The 24705-nt window shown below is 40.7% G+C and overlaps 1 protein-coding gene across 4 annotated transcripts in view; it reads left to right on the top strand.

The window, feature by feature from the left end:
- The window catches only part of LOC126753928 (CUGBP Elav-like family member 2), a 218377-nt gene that overhangs the window by 101626 nt on the left and 92046 nt on the right, over window positions 1-24705 (top strand). For all 4 annotated transcript variants that reach the window (XM_050465703.1, XM_050465704.1, XM_050465705.1 and 1 more), the window contains exons 3-4: window positions 6844-6926; window positions 21371-21419. In XM_050465703.1, coding sequence (XP_050321660.1) covers window positions 6844-6926; window positions 21371-21419 — 132 coding nt within the window. The remainder of the gene's footprint in view (window positions 1-6843; window positions 6927-21370; window positions 21420-24705) is intronic.

The raw sequence follows: 24705 nt of genomic DNA on the forward strand, positions 1-24705 counted from the left end.
ATGTGCTCGACGTGGTTTACTCGTGTTCGATCGAAATGGTCTCAAAATGGGTGATGGTCTTGCGAATAGTATGCTCAGTAGGGCGATTATGTTGAGCATAAATTGACCGTAGCACGCGAAACACATTCTTAACAGAACGCGAATTTTCGCTATGATGCTGAACGATTTGTAAACGTTGTTCAAGCGTAAGCCTTGCTATGAAATGCCAAACATTACTGAACAAAAATAACGTGACAGCTGGACACGACTCACGCGTGATCTGTCAAAAAAAGGCTACTGAAAAAAGTACATCTAAAGGGATCACTCGTTATATGCCATAGTGGTCCGATATCGGCTTCTTGTAGAGTAAAGGACGCGTGCAAAATTTCTGATCTAGTAGTATCAAACTGAGGGACTTGTTCGCATATATAGAGACAGACAGACGGATAAAGACCGGACGATGTTAATCGACTGAGCTCGTCACGGCTGTTAAAAACTTCGTGGCAAAACTAAAGTAGCCTATACGGGATATTAAAAGAAGTCGCATGGTGTAAAATCTGATAGTTATGGTGAATGAGACAGCAGTTCATAGCTTCAAGCAACCAATTTGACCCTAGCGATAACTGAGTTGTGAGCGAGTGTACTTTTTCCTTCGTTAAAAGGGGTAACTTTTTTTCTAACTAGACATTGAATGAGAACAATGATTCCCAAAATTTCGTTATTTTAGATTTTTTGTAGATCGTTTGAACTTCTAGAGGTAGTCCCTGTCGATTATAGCTTGTGAACCGCAGAAAACAATGGTCACTTCCTTTAATGCAATTACTTCGGAGCAAGTTCGCTAGTGAAGTCCACTGTTTCGACAGTTCCACGGTCCTTGTTGTGCACCAGTCGATCCATGTTTTGTAGCCTGTCACGAAACAGCACATAAACTGCCTTAGATTTTGTTTAATCAGCGTCGGGTTCCACTTTTTGTTAAGAGTGAGCACAAAAAGCAACCAACCTAATGGCAAAGATCTTGCCCAAAGTTTCATGTCATTTTGCCTCTTTAGCTCAGTAATAACGCATATAAAAACGGAATGATGAACATTTGGATTAGCTCTACTTACCAACCTACTACTAGATATTTCTTAGTAACCGCGTGAGACCTCTAAACATACAATATTTCTGGAAGATACTTGTTCATATCAAAAATTGCATTTCCTGTTCTGTCGACTCCGAAATGGAACTATCCATAGATGTTTCAAAAGCTCACAACATCAAAATTTCTTGAAGATCACCGTACATTCTCTTGTATTCACATTTTTGTCTCTTTTCCTAACAATTCATGCATTTCCCTGTTTTAAACATCAAACGTAGGCGGGCTACCGTTCATATACAGTTGTTTCAATGGGGTGATGATTAATATGAAATACTCCAAAAGTAAGCTTCGGACATAGCATAAATGGAATCCAATATTTGTAACTTGTAATTATATGATGGATATTCAAAATATTTCCTATATAGCGTATATAGTTCGCTTAAAATCGCACAGCATAAAAATGCAACGATTTCATTGATTTCACTATCGATCGCTGAAGAGCGTTTTGATTAATTGTATGATAGCATGTCACAGTTTGCCCACCAATTCGAACCACATAAAAAATTAAATTGTTTTCGAATTTAACTGCAACATATTTCTCGATATTAAAAATACCAACAACAACAAAAACTTAGCACCATGAAAACCACGAAGTTTTTTATTTTGCAAAAATGCAACCGCATTCAACCATCGAATACAAAAATTATCTGATTATGTCCGTATGTATGTGCAACATATAGACATGCCTACATATGTACATTGTTCCGGGAAAATTATTTAATTTCGTGCGATATGACACAGTGGAACGAAAATAAGCTGATTGGGTGGTTGCCATATGAAGGAAAAAAGAAAATTTTTTTTAAAGGAATTATTTTTGTCGTACAGCTGGAGAAGGTTCTGACTTAAAAATCATTTCTTTTTTTAATCACGAAAAAATGGAAATTACTATAAATAGAATAAGAGGTTAATAATTCCTAAGTTTTAAAACAAAATTGCGATAGAGGGATTTTAGGATCAAGATTGAAAAACTTGCTGGTCACACTCTGATGGATTTGCGTAGACACCGCTTACGTGATTATAGCCGAGTTAACAACAGCGCGCCAGTCGTTTCTCTTTTCGCTACGTGGCGCCAATTGGATATTCCAAGCGAAGCCAGGTCCTTCTCCATTTGGTTTCTCCAATGGAGTGGAAGTCTTCCTCTTCCTCTGCTTCCCCCGGCGGGTACTGCGTCGAATACTTTCAGAGCTGGAGTGTTTTCGTCCACCCTAGCCAGCGTAGCCGCTGTCTTTTATTTCGCTGAACTATGTCAATGTCGTCGTATATCTCGTACAGCTCATCGTTCCATTGAGTGCGATATTCGCCGTCTCTCTGATGGAGCACCCACCTGAAAAAGGGGGCTGACCGATGAAAAGTATGAGCAAGGTATCAGTGAAACAATGAATCATCTCTTGTGCACTTACCTTGTTTTGGTAGGGCTTTAAGTATTCGGAGACTCCTCCTAAAGTATGATTAATCCTCATTGGCTTCATAACGGAACTCTTTTTGGTATCGCATAATTAATCAGGCATTTGTAGGTGACTAAAACTGGTCTATGTAAACAGTGTCTCTTTATTTTCAATGAAGATGGATAACAGACTTTTAACAAAAACCAAGCTAAGTTTTATTATTGAAAATTTGAAATGGAAATCGAATTTGACTACTTAACTCTCTAAAATTTTGGATTTAAGAAAAAATTCAGTAGGACTCCACAGCTAATGCGCTTAACCACAACCGTGGATAGGTCTGGGCCGAGAACACAAAGCTCCGCTAGATGCGTCTGTCCTTTGCAAATCACGCCACTTGTACATTCTCTGTGTTTTTCCATTGAATGCGTGGACGCCCTTTCTTCTTTGTCAACCCATGTGTCTTGAATAAATCCATATTGCCGTAGAGTTCATTTAGTTCGTGGTTCCATCTTCTACGATATTCATCGCTCACGCGGACAGCTCAAAAGACATTGTTGTGAACAGTTCTCTCGAATGCTCCATACCATTTCCTATCTCGGTTCGGCACCGTCTATGTTTCTGCACCAAATAATTTTTATTCGTCGAGATAGTGATTCACTTTTCAATTGCCTACTGATACCAAAGTTGCACTCGTTGAGTGTTATTTGCTGAGAGTTATTCTGCGCTTGAAACCAGGCTTAGATTCTTGCTTTTTTTATTGGCGTAAACACCGCTTACGCGGTTATAGCGCGCAATGGTCGCTCCTGTTTTTCGCTATTTGGTGCCAGGATTAGATTATTAGTGGAATTTATGCTAGTTCCAAGATAATCAGATTCCTTAAATTTTTCAAATTTATAGCTCCCAAGGTGATCGTAAGCGATATAATGAACTCTTTGCCCACAGTAAGTCTAGCCTCTCTCTAGTTTTGGGGTTCTAACAGGCCGAAGCGCTATTGGTGTCCACACTGCAAGATTGAGAATCAGCCTCTCAGAACTTTCTTCTTAATTGTTCCACGTTTGTAAGATCAAACCTTAAACACTTGGAAGCTCACAATCTCAGAGAGGTTCCACCGAACTGGTGGGAATAGAAATTAAACGCCTGAGCAAATTATAAATGAACACAAGGCGCTTTACTGATTTCTAAGCTCGAATTACAGGAGTTCTATTTTTATAGCATCACAAAAGACTGCATAAAGCTGTGCAAGTGTGATATTCGGAATATCTAAACATCAAATTTAACTCAATTTTACAATAACGTAGCTTCCAAGATGAGAGGAACCTTTGTATGTGGTCTCCAGGTATTTTGTTTTGCCTTCGTTTACCACAAGACCAAACTCTTTCACAGTTTTTTTATGCTGGAAAAGGCTTCATTGATGGCTCTGTTGTAAGGCCCATGTTGTCAATATCATCTGCGTATCCTAAAAGCATTGTACTTTTATATTAGACAGTACCAATGCGGTTTAGTTTAGCGGCGCGTATCTTTTTTACAGCATTATAGTGTATTGAAGAAGACGCACGAGAGGGAATCACCCTATCCAAAACTTGATCTTGTATTGAATTACTCTACCTGTCCTGTCCACCTGTCCATGCTGCCGCCAGCTGCTCTGAAATCGACCAAAAGGACTTGACGCATTAAGAAAATCTGTTCTCTAATGGATTTGTCAAATTTAAAGTCGCAGTGATAAGGCCAAATCAGAATATTTACAGTGAGCTTCAGTCCTTCTCATAGCGCACTCAAAAGAACCTTGTATACAATATTAAGAAGCTTGACTCCGCGATAATTTACGAAACTGCGGAATCTCCCTGCTTGTCGATAGGGCAGAGTACACTCATCTTATAATCATTGGTAGATAGGTCTTCTTCTCCTTATTGGCGGATACACCGCTTATGCGCAAAAGTCGTTCTTCTTTTTCGTTGGTTGGCGCCAATTGGAGATTCCAAGTGTAGCCAGGTCCTTCTCCGGCTGATATTTCCAATGGATTTGAGGTCTTCCTCTTCCTCTGCTTTCCCCGGCAGGTACTGCGTCGAATACTTTCAGCGCTGGAGTGTTTTCATCCATACGAACGACATGAATTAGCCAGCGTAGCTGTTGTCTCTTGATTCACTGAACTATATCATCGGCCCCCGCCACTTTGTGGTTCTTCAGACGACCAATTGCCATTCGAACTTCTTCATGGTCGGGCAATGGAACGTCATCGATCGGGGAATCAAGTTCACCATCTCCTGGTGTTACGCTTCCACTGTCATTCAGCAGGTTAGATAGTTTCCTCTATAATTGCGGTATGCTCTGGGCATCAGTCATTAGATCACCTCGGGGGTTTTACAAGAGTAGGTCTTACTTTCTAAAATATTAGAGGCAACCTTGACATGTCATTGTATGCAATTTTCATAGATTTTTTAATACATACGATCTATAAAATTTCTATATAGCCCTACTTAAAAAGCTGAATATCTCGAGAAGTATTAATGACTAGCGATTTTGACCTCGGACCTTTTTTATAGCAAATAAAATTTCCTACAAATTTGTCGTGTACATTTTTTCTATAGCTCTTGTCATTTACGAGATATATACAAAAAAATGCGAAATTCTTGGAAAAATCGTGTTTAGAGCCCCGTACTATCTCGCCGGTGTGAGTTACGACTTTGTTGCACTGGGCACTTTTGTAGAGTGAACAATTTTGAGAAATATGCGTCTAAAGTCAAAGCGATGCCATAAAATACCTCTGATCTGTAGGAATTTAAAGATAAAAACTCACGATTGTAGTGTATTTTCTATGGAAAATTTTTACAGGCCTTGGTCCAGTTCTTAATGTTAATATTAAGGGCTTAAATTTTCAGCGTGTTTCCAAAGAAATTTCGTGACGGGATTGAAAAAGTTCAAAAAAAAAAAACACCCTAATGTATATGTACTTTATATATCAATATATGCATAGGTACATAGCCCTGTTTGTGTATGGAAAAATATTTTGCGATTTTTTCGTGCAAAAACATGCAATTTTCATACACCACCACAGCGTTTGCATGCATTTCCCAGCGCGTCTGTGTTTGTGCAGCGGAAAGAAAAATCGCAAAACCGGAAATAGATTTTACTCCCGTCAGTGCAATTTCGTGTGTTGGTGCAAGCGAATTTATGCGGTTAGAATATCGAGTATTTGTGTGTGTTGCCAGATATGTATATGTATATAGGTGTGTGTTTCTGTGTATACATGTGTGTGTGTGCATGTGTTGGTGTGTTCGTGCGTTTGTGCCTTTGTATGCGGAAATGAATCATGTGCCAGCGCAAAATATGCATTCGGCGAGAGGAAAAAAAGCAGCGGTGCATGGCATAAAAAGCCAAAATTGTATAAAGTAAAAATAGCAACACCAAATGAAATTGAATGACAAGGGAGCAAAAAGTCAAATCACGCAGTTTTGCGGTTTCGACAAACTGAAATTCAATTTTTTATCGTCGCACACACAAGAAAATTGCATGCGCACAAACACAAATGTCACACAAACATACTTACATATGTATATGCAGGCAAAGCGCAGCGCTTTAATAAAGTGAAAATAATTGACAACTTGGAAAATGTTGTTATTTAAAAAGTTAGCTGCATATATTATATACAGTTATATTTAATGCGTGTTGCATTTAAGATCTAAAGTGAAAATCGCACAACGCCCGCGTCTAACGCCTCGTGCGCACGAAAGTAGTTGGCATGCCACTTCATTACTGGCCGGCTAAACCTTAAATTAAGCAATTAACATTAATATTTCCCTTTAGTCTGGCTGACTAACTGACAAGCTGACTAACGGACAGTAGTAGACCGCAATGCCATGCAAATTTTATGTGCTCCCAAATCCGCTTAAGCTCATAAAATTTAAATTTTTTTCTTCCTACCTTTGCTATTTCGTAGTTTTATTTGTGTTTTGTGGCCACACTTCTGCGGTTAATTTGCCTCGACCGACCGACCGACAGTCTCCCTCCCCCCGTTGGGAAACTCTTAATAGCCTCCCCTGGCAACGGCGGCCGACACCTAACTGCCGCCGACTGCCAGCTGCCAGTTAAATGATCAACCACAAACCAACGCAAGGTTGTCGTGGCGATAAGCATTTAATTTAGTACAGCCATGTTTCCAACTAATATTTTTTAGTTTTTTATTATTAAAAGTATATTTCCCTGGCATAAACCTAGTCTATGCCGCTTATATATAAGAAAGTATATAAACAAGCACCTAACTATATAAAATTTAAAAAAAAAATTCTACATCACCCTTTCACTGTCATTCATGTTTTGCCTTTGCTTTTCTTCTCTGCTTTTCAGGTTGCTGTTTCGTGACATTTTATACTCGTCGCGCTGCCTTAAAAGCTCAAGATGCCCTGCACAATGTGAAAACCTTAAATGGGGTAAGTTCATAAAACTTAAAATGAATACGCCATATTTTATGTCATTTATTACACTTATCCGCTGAGTTTATCTTCTGTGTGCCTAAGCATTGTTGCTATAAATCAAATTTAAGCGCCTTTTTAATACGCTAATTATATTTAGGAATGAAGACTAGAAAAAACATTAACTTTGGTTGAAGCTAGCATACCCTTTGCAAGTAAAGAAGTGACCATACAAGATCAATTGGATCGGCCAGTTTGTATGGTAGCTATATGCAATAGTGATCCGATCTGCATAATTTCTTCAGAGATTGCCTCGTTGTGATGGACAATTATTCTTGCCAATTTTCATTAAAATAGCTTGTCAAATGAAAAAGGTTGCCATACAAAGCCTGGTTTTAGGCAGGTCATTTGTATGACAGCTATATGCTATAGTCAACTGATCTGAACAATTTCTTCGGAGATTACATTATGTGCTATCTAAAAAATAACCTGTGCCAATTTTTGTGAAGATACATTGTCAAATTTGAAAGCTTTCCATACAAGAACTTGATTCCGATCGTTCAGTTTGTATGGCAGCTATATGTTATAGTGGTCCGATATCGGCAGTGCCGACAAATGAGCAGCTTCTTGAAGAGAAAATGACGTTTGCAAAATTTCAAAACGATATCTTAAAAACTGACGGACTAGTTCGTATATATACAGACGGACGGACGGACGGACGGACGGACAGACAGACAGACGGACATGGCTAAATCGACTCAGCTCAACATACTGATCATTTATATATATACTTTATGGGGTCTCCGACGCTTCCTTCTGGGTGTTACAAACTTCGTGACAAACTTAATGAACAGGGTATCAGAGTATAAAAAGTTTGTCATACAAGGACTTGGGTTCGATCGGCAAATATTAGAACAATAATCTTATAAACGAAAAAATGATATGAAAAAACCATTTCCTCAAGTCTTATTTTGAAAACTTTATAGGATGATCCGTATTGATGTTCCCTACTTTTTCAAGGAAAAAACACAGAAACTTCAAATTTAATGAGGAATGTTTATTATCATTCGAAAGAACATTCTTTGGCATTTATTTTTTGAAGATTATATCTTTCAAATGTTGGCCGTGGCTACGTCTCAGATGTCCATCCGTTGAGTTCAATTTTCGATGACTTGTTCGAGCATTTTGACTGGTAACTGGCGTATGACACACGTGATGTTTTGCGCCAAGGCCTGAATCGTAGCGGGATTGTCCGCATAGACTTTAAACTTTATATATCCCAAAGAAAAAAGTCTAACGGTGTGACATCAAACGATCTTGTGGCCAACAGACCGGCCTAAAATGTGAAATTATCTGTTCACCGAAGTGTTCACTCAATAAATGCATCGATTGATGCTGCGATGCGTGTGAAGTGGCGCCGTCTTGTTGAAACCAAATACCGTCTTGATCACGTGCTTCAATTTCAGGCATAAAATAGTCGGTTATCATGACGTGATAACGGTCAGCTTTAGCTGATTCCACCGGCACACAAATCACATCAAACCATTGTTCTTCTTAATGAAATAGCAGCTCTTGAAACTTTTCATTTTGCTCTTCGTTCCGAATGGGACAATTTTGCTTGTTTACATACCTTGAATCAAAAATTGGCCTCATAGCTGAACACAACTTGGCTCGAAAAAGTCGGATCTTCTTGGAACTTCTTCACTGCGTGCTAGATGTGATCTATTCGGTAAAATATTATCCAATAATGAATGCTGGGTCTCAAGGTGGATGATGATGTTGCGAACAAAACGCTCAGTAGGTCGATTATGTTGAGCATAAATTGAGCGTAAAACATGAATTAAGTAATAAAGGTGAACGATATGGAAACGTTGTTCAGGCATAAGTCTTTTCATCATGAAATGCCAAACAGTAATGAACAAAAATAATATGACAGCTTAACACAACTCAGGAGTGATCTCTCAAAAAAAGGCTATTAACAAAAGTAACTCTACTTGGGTCTAGCAATCACAGCAAAATAAGTGCGAACTATACTGATGAAGGATCATGAAACTAAGAGCTGAGATTCTAAGATTTTCGCAAAGTTTTTGAGAGAAAAAGACTCAGCTTGTTTATCGAAATTAATTTTATTCTGAAGGCCTTTGCCATAAATATGCCTAGCACCAGGTTTTAATAAACTGATTTTAGCGACATGCTCGCTTGGTCGTAGTGAAGCGCTGGAGAAAAAGCTTCAGACTACTGCACTCAGTATATTACGGGATACCTCTTGATGTCTCCTGTCGCACAACTTCACAGTGAGGTCTACATGTTACCAGTTAAGAAACACAATGTACTCCTCTCCAACCAGTTTCTGCAGGGATGTTTTCGCCTCCTGTGAACATCAAGAAGTCATTATTACTCGATTACGCCGACGAAAATGAACAATACGACGACCAGATTGCGAATGCAATAAACCTTAGACACACATTGAGCGCCATTCACAGTGAAGTCCTTAACACCTTCACCGGCTCACTCTCAGTGAATAGCGTATTTGCAGTTAAACCATCATGCATAGCAAATGAAGAGTACGGTGTGAGAATCTAGAGTGACTCCTGCTTTGTAGTTATTTTACTTTTGAGTACCGTGGGGTAAGGCTGACGTCAGCAGGTACCTACGTAAAACATTCCAGTTGTTGTCAGTATAGTAGTCAAACTCCTACTTATCCAGAATTGACCCCGATATACATACCAAATATAAGTATGAACTAGGTGCAATTCTTTACATGGTCAGTGAATCCCACTCATTTAACACCACTAAATAAACAGTTAAATATTGTAGGTTTCTTCTTCTTCTTAATTGGCGTAGACACCGCTTACGCGATTATAGCCGAGTTAACAACAGCGCGCCAGTCGTTTCTCCTTTTCGCTACGTGGCGCCAATTGGATATTCCAAGCGTAGCCAGGTCCTTCTCCACTTGGTCCTTCCAACGGAATGGAGGTCTTCCTCTTCCTCTGCTTCCCCCGGCGGGTACTGCGTCGAATACTTTCAGAGCTGGAGTGTTTTCGTCCATTCGGACAACATGACCTAGCCAGCGTAGCCGCTGTCTTTTAATTCGCTGAACTATGTCAATGTCGTCGTATATCTCGTACAGCTCATCGTTCCATCGAATGCGATATTCGCCGTGGCCAACGCGCAAAGGACCATAAATCTTTCGCAGAACTTTTCTCTCGAAAACTCGCAACGTCGACTCATCAGTTGTTGACAACGTCCAGGCCTCTGCACCATATAGCAGGACGGGAATTATGAGCGACTTATAGAGTTTGGCTTTTGTTTGTCGAGAGAGGACTTTACTTTTCAATTGCCTACTCAGTCCGAAGTAGCACCTGTTGGCAAGAGTTATCCTGCGTTGGATTTCTAGGCTGACATTGTTGGTGGTGTTTACGCTGGTTCCAAGATAGACGAAATTATCTACGACTTCAAAGTTATGACTGTCAACAGTGACGTGAGAGCCAAGTCGCGAGTGCGACGACTGTTTGTTTGATGACAGGAGATATTTCGTCTTGCCCTCGTTCACTGCCAGACCCATTTTATCTGCTTCCTTGTCCAGCCTGGAAAAGCAGAACTAACGGCGCGGGTGTTGAGGCCGATGATATCAATATCGTCGGCATACGCCAGCAGCTGTACACTCTTATAGAAGATGGTACCTTCTCTGTTTAGTTCTGCAGCTCGTACTATTTTCTCCAGAAGCAGGTTGAAGAAGTCGCACGATAGGGAGTCGCCTTGTCTGAAACCTCGTTTGGTATCGAACGGCTCGGAGAGGTCCTTCCCGATCCTGACGGAGCTTTTCGTGTTGTTCAACGTCAGTTTACACAGCCGTATTAGTTTTGCGGGGATACCAAATTCAGACATCGCGGCATAAAGGCGGCTCCTTTTCGTGCTGTCGAAAGCAGCTTTGAAATCGACGAAGAGGTGGTGTGTGTCGATTCTCCTTTCACGGGTCTTTTCCAAGATTTGGCGCATGGTGAATATCTGGTCGGTTGTTGATTTTCCAGGTCTGAAGCCACACTGATAAGGTCCAATCAGTTTGTTGACGGTGGGCTTTAATCTTTCACACAATACGCTCGATAGAACCTTATATGCGATGTTGAGGAGGCTAATCCCACGGTAGTTGGCCCAGATTTTGGGGTCTCCTTTTTTATGGATTGGGCATAGCACACTTAAATTCCAATCGTTGGGCATGCTTTCGTCCGACCATATTTTACAAAGAAGCTGATGCATGCTCCTTATCAGTTCTTCGCCGCCGTGTTTGAATAGCTCGGCCGGCAATCCGTCGGCCCCTGCCGCTTTGTTGTTCTTGAGGCGGGCAATTGCTATTCGAACTTCTTCATGGTCGGGTAATGGTACGTCTGCTCCATCGTCATCGATTGGGGAATCGGGTTCTCCTTCTCCTGGTGTTGTGCGTTCACTGCCATTCAGCAGGCTGGAGAAGTGTTCCCTCCATAATTTAACTATGCTCTGGGCATCAGTGACTAGATCACCTTTGGGGGTTCTACAAGAGTATGCTCCGGTCTTGAAACCTTCTGTAAGCCGCCGCATTTTTTCGTAGAATTTTCGAGCATTACCCCTGTCGGCCAGCTTATCAAGCTTTTCATACTCACGCATTTCGGCCTCTTTTTTTGTTTGTCTGCAGATGCGTCTCGCTTCCTTCTTCAATTCTCGGTATCTATCCCATCCCGCACGTGTTGTGGTCGATCGTAACGTTGCGAGGTAGGCAGCCCGTTTTCTCTCCGCTGCGGCGCGGCACTCCTCGTCGTACCAGTTGTTCTTTTGCACTTTCCGAAAACCAAGGGTTTCGGATGCAGCTGTACGTAAGGAGTTTGAAATGCCGTCCCACAGTTCCCTTATACCGAGTTGTTGATGAGTGCTCTCAGAGAGCAGGAGTGCAAGCCGAGTAGAAAATCGTTCAGCAGTCTGTTGTGATTGCAGCTTTTCGACGTCGAACCTTCCTTGTGTTTGTTGGCGTGCGTTTTTTGCTGCAGAGAGGCGGGTGCGAATCTTGGCTGCAACAAGATAGTGGTCCGAGTCGATGTTAGGACCTCGGAGCGCACGCACATCTAAAACACTGGAGACGTGTCTTCCGTCTATCACAACATGATCGATCTGGTTGGTAGTTTTTCGATCCGGAGACAGCCAGGTAGCTTGATGAATTTTTTTGTGCTGGAATCTAGTACTACAGATAACCATATTTCGGGCCCCGGCGAAGTCGATCAGCCTCAACCCATTTGGGGATGTTTCCTCGTGGAGGCTGAATTTACCGACCGTAGTGCCAAAGATACCTTCTTTGCCCACCCTGGCGTTGAAGTCGCCAAGCACGATTTTGACATCGTGGCGGGGGCATCTCTCATAAGTGCGTTCCAAACACTCATAAAAGGCATCTTTGGTCACATCGTCCTTCTCATCCGTCGGAGCGTGGGCGCAGATCAGCGATATGTTGAAGAACCTCGCTTTGATGCGGATTGTGGCTAGACGTTCATTCACCGGAGTGAATGATAGTACTCGGCGACGGAGTCTCTCTCCCACCACGAATCCCACACCAAACTTGCGCTCCTTTATATGGCCACTGTAGTAAATGTCACAAGGACCTACTCGTCTCTGTCCTTGTCCCGTCCATCGCATTTCTTGGACGGCGGTGATGTCAGCCTTTGTTTTTACGAGGACATCAACCAGCTGGGCAGCGGCATCTTCCCAATTAAGGGACCGGACATTCCAGGTGCATGCCCTTAATTCGTAGTCCTTCTTTCGTTTGCCATGGTCGTCATCAAAAGGGGGGTCTCTCATCCGAGGCTGCTGTTGGTTTTTCATTGGGGTGAGCTTTTTACGTGGCGGGTCCCAAACCCAGCGCACAACCCTATGCAGGGGTGTTTCGCCTTCTCACTTTAGCTCACCTTCGAACGGATGTTCTTAGGCTACCCAGAGGATACTTGGTCAAAGACCGGAAGTCGTGAGCTGCTTGAGTCATATGTAAAAGAATCGTTTCTGGCCACTCCCAAGTGAATGGCGATCAGAGAACTTTCCTCACTTGCGTGAACTTCTACACATGACCCCATCCTCCTATTGTAGGTTTATATGTAAATAATTGAGAACTGCACTTGAAACTGTGATCTATTGTGGTCTCTCGTCTCAACATACCATCTAGTTACTAGCGAATAAGTAAGTCAAGTTTGAGAAGTCAGAGACTTTAGACGTCTAGTGAAGAAACACATGTTCGAACTTTTTTATCACTATGTTTCGGAAGAAATGTTAATCGGTTGAGATTTTGATATATTCTTGAAAAGTCTGCAGAATATGCAATATACCCACCAGTATCTCTAAGCCAAGTCTCTAGAGAGTTTGATTTATGTTTTACATCTTTTCAGGTTGTACTCTCCCACTATTACTTTTGCAGGCCAGCAGTTCGCTGCTATCCATTCTATAATCCTTGCGGGTCTTCGTCTGCATAGTATAGAAAGGAAAAATCTTTTAAATTTTCTGCTAGCTCAGGCAGCTGTTATCTGTTACATACAAGATTACGTGACTGAAACAGTCAGCTCTTCGAAAGCTACTACTGGAAGAATAGCCATTGTGTACTAATTGTTAAACATGCTTGAGACAGCCAGACGATTTTGGTTCGGCGCTGAACTGTATATAAACTGAAAGTCAATTTTGCTTCCGTAGCTCCATTGTCAACCAAGAAAAACTATTTATATGGACGAATTTGGGAAGCGCTGTTAGAAACGTTAACTCTTTAACTAAATTTATTCTTTGTTTTGGACTTATTGGACATTTCTAGTACTGTAAGTAGTGTTCTTAAATACCTTTTTTCATGACTACAAATCAAGAGCGTGCCATTTTCATGAAAAGCACAAACTCATTTGAGCTCGCCTTTTCCCTTTTTTTTTTTGTTTAAGGCTATACAATTCACGCTTATGTAGTTGTGAAATTTTTCAAAACCAGTCTCTGCTGCCCTAATTGCAATACACCCAATTTATTTGGAACTTTCGCTTCACGCTCCTCGCTTCTCGCTCTATTACGCTCGCAAAATTAGCGTAATTTTCACATTTTTAACGTTGTCTAATTAAAATAAACTTAAAAATCCCAGGCGAAAATGGCGAAATAAAGGACGGGAAATGCTAACGTTTGCATTTAGTTTCGAAAACGGTCATTTTGTGGACTAGCTGTTGGTTGGTGGTTGTTCGCTGGCAAGAGGTAAATACATATTTGCAATGTGGCAAAGTCTACGCGTTGATTTATTGACGCGACCAACCCCATACATTTTACCGAATTTCGCAAACGCCCTGGTCCACCCAGCACTTTATGCATATGCCAACATATCATGAACGGAGTTTGCGAGCTGAAAAAATCCCGAGCTGCAGTGAGGTGGGTTGGCTGTGGCAGGCTTTGTTTTAGCAGGCCGGCGTAGGGCAGCGCGCAGTGAAACTGATGGCAACGTGTCACGTTATAAAAATATATTCACTCTTTAATATTTAATGTATGCATGGCCGAGGCGCTTGGCGCAATGAATAGCGGTCCGTCAATTGAGGTCGCTGGGTTTAGTGTTGAAGAATGCGTACGCCAGTAATCCGTTGTGGATTTTACATTGTTCGCCTGTGCGTACAACGGTATTTTTACGCTGATGATTTCGTATGGCAAAAATTCGGTATTTATAGCATGTTATCGTGCTACAAATGACCCAGCGCTGTGTATGCGTGGCGTCGCCGCAGGTATGCTTCGGGTGGCATACGCCAATTAACAGCTATAATTTAAAGGTGTCACACATAGTCGGCGTGTGTGTGCGTTGTCGAAATATGTTACCTTAAAATTATATATTTTAAATTTATAACTTGGAAACACCTGTGTAATTTCCTATAAGAGGCGGGTGCTTACATGTTAGAGGTTTTAAATGTTTGCACAAAAAAATGCAGGCGATCTGTTTACTCGGGAAATGTGTGAAGGGTGGCAGAGTTAAATTATGGATCACGCTGAACTCCCAATTTCCTGTATATATTTTGATAATAGCTTCAAAATTTCAATATGTATTTTGAATTTAGTTGATATAATGTACTTCGATACCAGAAAGACCAACCAAAAGATTGTTATTTTCTTTACTATCGTAGACACCGCTTACGCGGGTAAAGTCGAGTTAAAAACAGCGCGCCAGTCGTTACTTCTCTTCGCTATTTAGCGAAAATTCGAGATACCAAGTGCAGCCAGGTTTTCTCCACCTGTTCTCTTCAACGGAGTAGAGGTCTTTCGTTTCTTTTGCAGCCATCGGCAGGTACTGAATCGAAAAGCTTCAATGTTCTCTTCCATCCGGATATAAGGCTAAGCCAGCGCAGCCGCTGTCTTTTGATTCGCTGAACTACTTATGTTAATGTGGATGTGTATTTCGTTCGGGTCATCGTTTCAGCACTGCAGTACTTGCCGTTGCCAATGCGCAAAGATCCATAAATCATTCGGAAAACCTTTTTCTTGAACACTCCTAAGACCAACTCAACAGATGTTGTCATCGTCCATGCCTCGGCACCATATAGTAGTACGGGAATGATAATTGACTTTGTTTTTCGAGAAAGTACTTTTCTTCTTAATTGCCTATTGAGTTCGAAGTAGTACGAGTTCCTGCTGGCAAGAGTTTTTCTGCGGCGGATTTCAAGGCTAATATTGTTTTTGGTGTTAATGCTTGTTCCAAGATAGACGAAATTATCTTGAAATTCAAAGTTATGAGCCAAGTCTCAAATGGGAGGACTGTTTGTTTAGTGACACGATATACTATTTCGTCTTACCTTTGTTCACTGCCAGACCCATTTTCTTCGCTTCCTTATCCAGTCTGAAAAAGTAAGACTAACTGCGCGGGGTGTTGGGGTCAATGATAACAATATCATCAGCATACGCCAGCAGCTGCACACTCTTATAAAAGATTGTACCTGCTCGATTAAGTTCTGCAGCTCGAATTATTTTCTCCATCAGCAGAGTGAAGAAGTCACACGATAGGGCGTCTCCTTGTCTGAAACCTCGTTTGGTATCCAATGGCTCGAGAGGTTCTTCCGGATCCTGAAAAAGCTTTTGGTGTTGCTCAACCTCAGCTTACACAGCGGTATTAGCTTTGCGGGAATACCAAATTCAAACATAGCGGCATAAAAGCTGTTCTTATACGCGCTGTTAAAACAACTTTAAAAGCGACGAAAAGATGGTGTCTGTCGGGACTTTTCTAAGATTTGCCACATGATGAAAATCTGGTCGATAGTCGATTTTTCAAGTCTAAAGCCACACCGATAAGGTCCAATCAGTTTGTTGACGGTGGCTTTAGTCTTCCGCACACTACGCTCGATGAGACTTTATATGCGATATTATATTATCCCACGGCAATTGGCGCGGTTTGTGCGATCCACCTTTTGTTTTGGATTGCTAGGCACACTTAGGATGAATAGCTCGGCTGGTAATTCATTGGCCTCTGTCGCTTTCTTGTTCTTCAGACGGACAATTGCTGTTCGAACCTCATCATATTCGGGCAATGGAAGTCTCTTGCATCGGCGTCAGTTGGAGATTCGGATTTGCCATCTCCCAATGTTACAATTTCACTGCCGTTTAGCAGACTAGAGAAGTGATCACTTCATAACTTTAGTGCGCTCTGAACATCAGCTACTAGATCCCATTTTAAAACCTATAGAAGCATGCTACGGTCATGAAATCTTTCCATAGTCGCCTCATCTGTTCGAGCATTACCTCTATCGGCCAGCTTCTCAAGCTCTTCATACTTGATAAAAGATTACTCTCCACATAAATTGTAGGTATTGTGTGTTCTAATCTGGTCTTGCCAAATATTAGGACCTCAGGTCAGTAGTACTCTCTATACACACATACAAACTTTCTTGAACTTCCTTTTCTTCTTGAACGTATGCCACAGGTCCTTATAATTATACTACTTAACAAATCTGAGGGCAAAATTTGCTGCTCATGTTTTAAGAAGTGTGTGGGATATTGTTCTGATTACGAATTTGAGTTTAAAAATATCCCATCATGTACAGCTATTTTTGACATTTTAGTAAATGTTGTTGGTTTGATCCCTACACCTCTCGACTACAATATAAAAAATCTTTGGTGTTCGAAAATTTTTACTATCATTTCCAGTTTTGTCAACCCAAAATTAGCATGAAACAGCCTCGAATATCATAGTCGCAAAATGTATGTAAACTAGTGTTATTAGCCGTACAAGGAAGCGGAAGTAGCCTGCCTGAATTGTATCGTTGAGCGCAGACTTTCGTCTCAATCGTCAGGGTGGCCTCCTTATTAAGCTTATGAACCATGTGTTCACTACTAAGTTCTCGTGAAAGCTTTCACCTTGCTGGAGATAACTTCACACTGTTTGACAGGCTTTCATGGTATATAGACGATTAATGATGGAAGGGTTCCGGAAGTTTTTAAAAGTTTCGGAAAGGAAGTGTTAAAACTTTCTTTCTGGTAAAATTCACAAAGCATTCCGCAACACTCTTTTTCAAAGTTATATCAAATTCACTGAAAGAAACAAAACCATTTGGTGGTGCCTTCAGGGAGTATGACAAGAGTCGTAAAGGTATCTAAACTTGAATGTCGGGACTGGCGCTGAATATTTATACCGGCTCCGACATCGATTGTAAAAGCATGTGAGGTATAGAATTCATATAAAATATAGGAAGCATTATGGCTTTAATAAACCCATAGCGTGGGTAATAAGGTGTAAAAAGCTGAATATCTCGAGAAGTATTAATGATAGCGATTTTGGCCTCGGACCTTTTTTATAGCAAATAAAATTTCTTACAAATTTGTCATAAACATTTTTTCTATAGCTCTTGTCATTTACGAGATATACACAAAAAAATGCGAAATTCTTGGAAAAATCGGGTTTAGAGCCTCGTACTACCTCGCCGGTGTGAGTTACGACTTTGTTGTACTGGGCACTTTTGTAGAGTGAACAATTTTGAGAAATATGCGTCTAAAGTCAAAGCGATGCCATAAAATACCTCTGATCTGTAGGAATTTAAAGATAAAAACTCACGATTGTAGTGTATTTTCTATGGAAAATTTTTACATGCCTTGGTCCAGGTCATAATGTTAATATTAAGGGCTAAAATTTTCAGGGAATTTTTCTTAGTGTATTTCCAAGGAAATTTCATAACAGGACTGAAAAAAATTAATAGCTCAAAAAAAAAACACCCTAGTGGGTATAAATTTTTACAGTTTGAAGTGAAGCAAAGTGGTCAGAAAAACTTCGAAACTATTTTCATTATGGGACCATACTTACTTAGCTTCCAAAGGGTACAACCTCGTTATACGTGTGCATTAAACCCGTAGGCGAAGCCGCTTTTGACCTCGAAAAGTTATTATGAAAATTATGGAAAGTCCTTCATCACCGAAGTAGGTCTCTGCTCCCTCGTGCTACAGCATATTAGCATGAAGACACGAAAATAGTTTTCCAAATCGGATATGTAGATTTTGTAAGGGCGAAAAAAATTTGCATTCCATTCAAAATAAATAACAAACTGACATTTGAAAATGCAACGCAAGCGGAAATTTTATGGGAATTTATCGACATTGGCAGAAATGTCTTCGTCGGAATAAAAATCAAGCGCAATTCGACCAAGTGAGTGTGTGTTTGTGTTTTTTTTTTTTGCTCATTTCTTAGGTTGGCCGAGTGCAAAGTGCAGAGCGTCACGTCGCTGCACACGAATGACTACGTAATTTGCATGCAACCGTCTTTCTACACGCGCACATGCCGGAAATGCTGAAACCCAACATGGCACGCGTGTGTGACGATTGTAACTGTGTATGTGTTGTGTGCATGCTCTTTGAGTCCACACATGCATACATATGTGAGTTTGTATGCAAAAAGAGTTCGTTTGATTTTTGTAGTGTTGGCATTTTGCTGTGGCAGCAATTTTAAAATCTTTCCCGCTGATGATGACAGCTCAGCTGAGTTTTATATTTAATGACGTTGCCCTTTTCCCGTCAAACATAACTATTTCAAAAATTATACCCACAGGGATTTAGTCCAAGCTTTAACGTAAACTTAAAGAATTCTCGTATTAAAAATGCTGTCGAAAGTATAGAATTTAAGTAAACAACAAAAAAAAAAAACAAATGTTTAAACCTTCTGACCTTGGAGCTAACATATATCTAAGTTGTTAAATATGACAGTCGACAGAAGCCTCTCAAAACTCATAATAAATATTCCGTATCTCATCGCGAAGTAGGTAAGTAGGAGTGTAGCTCCTTCCTACCATTTTGATATAGAATTCGTAAGACCTTTAAATATTGCTATCTCTCGTATTATTGTTATAATCAAAAGAACATAGAGTGGTTCTTGCTGAAACTGGATACTTTTTGAAGGTAGAAATTCAAGATTTGACACCTTTTCGATTCCAAGAGTTCTATGTCGGTTTTGTGATAAAGCTGGGTGCTCACAGAAGAAGTTTAGAACCATTTTCTTACTCGTATGGAATTTAGATCGAAGGACCTCTTTCGGTTCACTCTACGACCGTAAGATCTCACAGCCGCATAAGATCTGGTTGTTGACCAGCGCCTGCCGAGCTCACTGGAAATGCATAAGTCTACAGCTAGAACGTAAGCGCAGATTGAAAAACCGGCGCGCTTCCAATTTGATGAAATTGTGGCAAGGTGTCCTCCCTAGAAAGCTCATCGGCGATTCCGCTATGACCGGACCCATACAAGTCTAATATGGAAGAAGCTTGTTATGAATGCACATCACTTTGAAGGAAGCTACGCTTTGGAGCAGTGCATCTACTGTTACCTTGATGGCAACCACCTCCGCTTGGAAGAAACTACTACTGAAACAAAAATTGATGGAGAGCCTACGACAGAAGACTCCACCTTCTACCCTCTCTTTTAACTTTGATTCATCCGTGAAATAGCTCAATGCACCTCTCTAAACTTTACTATTTTGTAACCTTCCAATAGCTGCTTGGTGTCGCACATTCCTCTTGCCTGCTGACAGTGCCGTTCCATCCTCACTCTCCCCATTTATGCACCCGCACCCAGATCAGGTGTACACGGTTGCAAACTGGCAGGCGGTTCAACCTTCCCATACACTATTCCAATGTGTGCGATTTGACTTCGCAAGCTGAGATCGTTTTTAGTGCCGCCTGACTATCGCTGAGTATGGCGATACGCTGGTTGTTATAAGTAGTTGCGTTGGAGATTAATTTCTGTACACTGTCTTATAGCGAAGATTTCTGCTCGCAAGACGCTCGAAAAATATGCCATTGGGTTTGGATAACTTGTTATGCGGTTCCACAATGCCTACTCAATTGCTTGCTCCACTGCCTTCCGGTGTTTTCGAGCCGTCAGTGTTCCACTGGATAGTGCTGCCCCTTTGTAGTAGGTCGAATGAGGAATCACTTCACACCGTCTTACTGCTGAGAGTAGCTTTAAACTTTTTTGTGAAGTTTAACCTCTTCGTAACGCCGTCACTTGCAAAAAGGACCAGTGGTGTGTCTTCTCCTAAGGCCTTCATTTGTTAAGATGAAATTATTCTCCCTTTACCATACACTTCTGCTGTCATGAGCTACCATATCGCTGCCTGTTTGATTGATTGATTTTGCAGCGGTGTGAGCTCCAGCATGAATTCAAGTGCTGCGGTTGGGCAATCGCGCATTGTCCTTGAAGCGTAAATGCAAGCGAGTCTTTACAGTTTCGGTAGTTGAAGACCTACCAATGACTGCGTTGCCTTCGATACCCAAGCAATTGCTCCATAAGTGGCAATATACTATACGATCATGGTATACAGCCACCAGATGATAACTGGTTTGCAGCTCAGGACCTACCGGCTAGGCGTCTGCATATGAACAGTGTAAATTCCACATGCTTATTCCACTTGAGTCTAATGTGAGGCCTAGGAATAATGCTAAGTTTCCACAGAGTTATAGATTTTCACTGCAATAGGAAACTGGACGGTTCAGGCAGTCGATCTAATCATATTTCTAGCTCCATCAAATGTCACCAAAAGATTGGATGTTAGAGGAGCCACGTTGGTTGATAGTTAGACCAACTTCTAATTCTAAGCAAAAGATAACTTAGTTTTATTGTAGATATTATTGACAATACTTGCATCATATATTTCATTTCCTATTATTCATTTCATAATTATATTATATTTTGCGATCAACCACCTACATTATCGCCCTTTTGTCCCACTAACCAACTTCTCTCCTGAAATTTTTACTCTGGCAAATTAGTTATAGTCGACTAACTACCATCAAACTAACCAAAAGCCGTGTATTCAAAAATAGTTCACTGAAACTGTTGAAACTATAGTCTAGAATTAATACTACATTCACTTCGAGCACAAATATTTAATTGTATTCATATTTTGGATTGTAAAATAAATTCATAATCCCAATAATCTAAGAATTTTGACCAAAATTCAAAACATTTTCTTTTTTATTTTATTTCAGATGTATCATCCCATTCAGATGAAGCCCGCGGATAGCGAAAATCGTAATGGTAAGTCACTGCACAGCTTTTCATTTCCCAACTGACATACCGTAAACATTTCGAAACTGAATTGAATCGGCAGCTGTGCGTGCGTGCGGCTGTTAAACGCCTAAATGTATGTTGGGAAATATTTCAACCGCTGCTATTTAAATACTAACACATTTGTTATCACTCCAGCTGCGAATTTGTGGCACAATTTTTGGCTTCAACACTTTTCAACTCCAGTCCTTTTTCCCCAAAACATTTCACTCCGTTTTTGTTAGTTTAGGCGAGTGTTGCAACGGTATTTGCTTGCTGTTGATCGAGTGTTTGGCGTTTGAGTGAGTGTGAGGAAGTAAAATTTAAACGAGTCAAAGTTAAAAAGTGAATGGCAGCAATTCCAACGCGCCGAATGCCCATCAAACATTCGCCCAACAGAATGGCAAATAAACACATTTATCGCCACTGAAACATGACGAATGTTAGCCTGCGTTGAGCTAAATGCTAGCGCGCTATGAATGATGGCATTTGATGCTGAGCATTTGACTGCCGCACATACATAGCACAGCATAGCATTGAATAGCACAACATAGCTTCAAATGGCATAGCACAGCATGCCGAAAATTTACGATTGTAGATAAGCGCTGCATCAGCGTCCGTTTATGCATTATATATGTGTATGTGGCGTATATATCCATTAATTGTGATTTATGTTTTGACGCCGTCAGGTTCAATAACTAACCACAATTTTGGTTATTTATATAATATATAGATCTGGATATCTTTGGTGGCTTAAAACTGAAAACTGCGAAATATTTAGTGGCATTTATTCCACAATTTTCTGCTTAACATTTAATAACTCAAATAAAATGAAGTTTCGAAAGTGTCGCCTCAATCTCAGTATAACCGAACATTCTGCACTCTTCTAACCCACAAGGATTAAAGTCAGGGAAGTACCTTCTGCCACATAAGACTGTCTCGGACGACCTTTCAACCGATTTTATTCAATCTCAGCACAAATATGTACTGTTATTAGAAAAACGTTTTCTCAATTTTTATTACTATATACTGTGCCCAAAAAATAAGGTGACATTGTATTTATTTTGAAAATTCTTTATTTATTCTTCCAAATCAATTTCATCCCCTTCCAAGTAATCCCCTCCCGATGCAATGCACTTAAGCCAACGGACTTTCCAATCTTCGAAACACTGGTTGTAGTCACTTTCCGGGATGGCCTTCAGTTCCGTCTTCGCTGCGGCTTGAATCTCCTCTATCGTATAAAAACCGTGTCCCTGGAGCGGTCTATTGAGCTTGGTGAAGAGCCAGAAGTCGCACGGCGCCAGATCAGGTGAATACGGTGGTTGCGGAACGATATGGGTTGAGTTTTTGGCGAAATGATCACGAATTATGAGGGCAGTATGGGATGGTGCATTATCGTGGTGTAAAAACCAAGAATTGTCTTTCCACAATTCCGACCTTTTTAGGCGGATAGCGTTACGCAAACGACGTATAACGTTCAAATAATATTCCTTGTTGACTGTTTGACCGGTTGGAAGGAATTCATAATGCACAACACCACGATAATCGAAGAAAACAGTCAACATGACCTTGATTTTTGAGCGACTTTGGCGCGATTTTTTTGGTCTCGGCTCTCTTTTAGTACGATATTCGCTCGTTTGATCGGTTGTTTCGGGGTCGTAAGCATAGATCCAAGTCTCATCGCCAGTTATAATGCGTTTCATGACACCCTGGTAGTCGGAAAGTATCGTTTCACACACTTCAACGCGACGCCTTTTTTCCAAAAAATTCAATGTTTTCGGTACCAGGCGAGATTTGACGCGCTTGAGGCCCAAAACATCCTTCAAAATGGTATTGACTGAGCCTTTCTATATGCCAACATCATCAGCAAGGTCTCTAATTGTTAATCGACGATTTTTCAACACCAAATCTTTGATTTGTTGAACGTGAGCTTCGTCGGTTGAGGTTCATGGTCGCCCTGGACGCTCTTCGTCTTCAACACGTTCACGGTCGGTTTGGAACTCACTATACTACTTGTAAACATTTTTTTTAGACATAGCCTCATCACCAAAGGCTTTATGCACCATCCTCACCGTATCCGCAGCAGAAAATTGATTCCGTAAAAAAAATTTAATGCAAATTCTTTGCTCAACAAATTTCGACATCGCAAAAAACGAAAAACTCACTTTTAGCAGCTCACTAAACGACACGTATCTCAAACACTAATGAATATTTGACATGAAATTTGACATAAATGTGACTGACAGTATAAAAAAAAAAAAAAATCGGACAGACAGACAATCACCCGGATTTCAACACGTCTCGTAATCTTGAGATTTATTTAAATTTGAGCTGATTTGTATGCGTCATACAAAAGTCAACATGTTTAGCGAACTTTAAAAAGCTAATTTTAATACTTCATCTAGTTTCTTAGACTGCAAAACTCTCAGGTATCTAAGTTCTAAGTTCTGGGTAAAACCAGACAGAAGCTTAGTTGTTCTAGACCTTTTCCAGCACTTTCTGCATGTATCGGCGTTACTTATGCTCGTCCGGTTTTCATATGATGTCAATAGATTGTGATTTGTCATGCGGTCTGCAGTCGTCCTGCACGCCCTTCGAGACTATGTGAGTAAAACATATACGTAGTTTTCTTCCGGCCTTTTGTACATAATCTTAAGGCATACCATCTCACCCATGTGTCAGTCCTTTCGGAAATTTCGTTTTTAGTTTCGCGGATGGCACTTTTCGCAATCTCATCAGCTCTTTCGTTTCCCGGAATTCCTTTGTGGTCTGGAACTCAGTATACGTGCACCCGATTTAGGACAGCCATTACATCTACTACTTACATGATGAGATAAAATCCGGCCACTCCATTTGACATTTTTGATTCGCTTGTTTATATGTGTTATAAGTACTGCTGGCAAGTGGCATGCTCCTGCGCCATCCACTCTCTTTTAGTGTGACTTGAAACCTTCTCTTTCGAATGAAATATAGGGGTATGTGGTCAATTTTATCAACAAACCCACATATTTTCCATCGTGTAGGTTAGTTTAATGAGCTATGACCGAATCTTGCAGCTTATTTTGCTTTTAGAGCAGATATTGAAATAGTTCTTAGTCGACTTGAGATGGACCTCGGTTTTGAGTTTCCTCTTTGGTGATGGATTGATATTGTTGGATGAAAAAAGCTATACTTTAAGATTCCTGCAGATTATCCGCTATTTCCTATTTATTTTATGTTGTTCTTACTATCTGTCTGACGTATATAAGTCTGACTTCGTATCGCTCATACTTGCCAT

Source organism: Bactrocera neohumeralis, chromosome 3 (assembly GCF_024586455.1).
Source record: "Bactrocera neohumeralis isolate Rockhampton chromosome 3, APGP_CSIRO_Bneo_wtdbg2-racon-allhic-juicebox.fasta_v2, whole genome shotgun sequence".
In the NCBI taxonomy this organism is placed as follows: Eukaryota; Metazoa; Arthropoda; class Insecta; order Diptera; family Tephritidae; genus Bactrocera; species Bactrocera neohumeralis.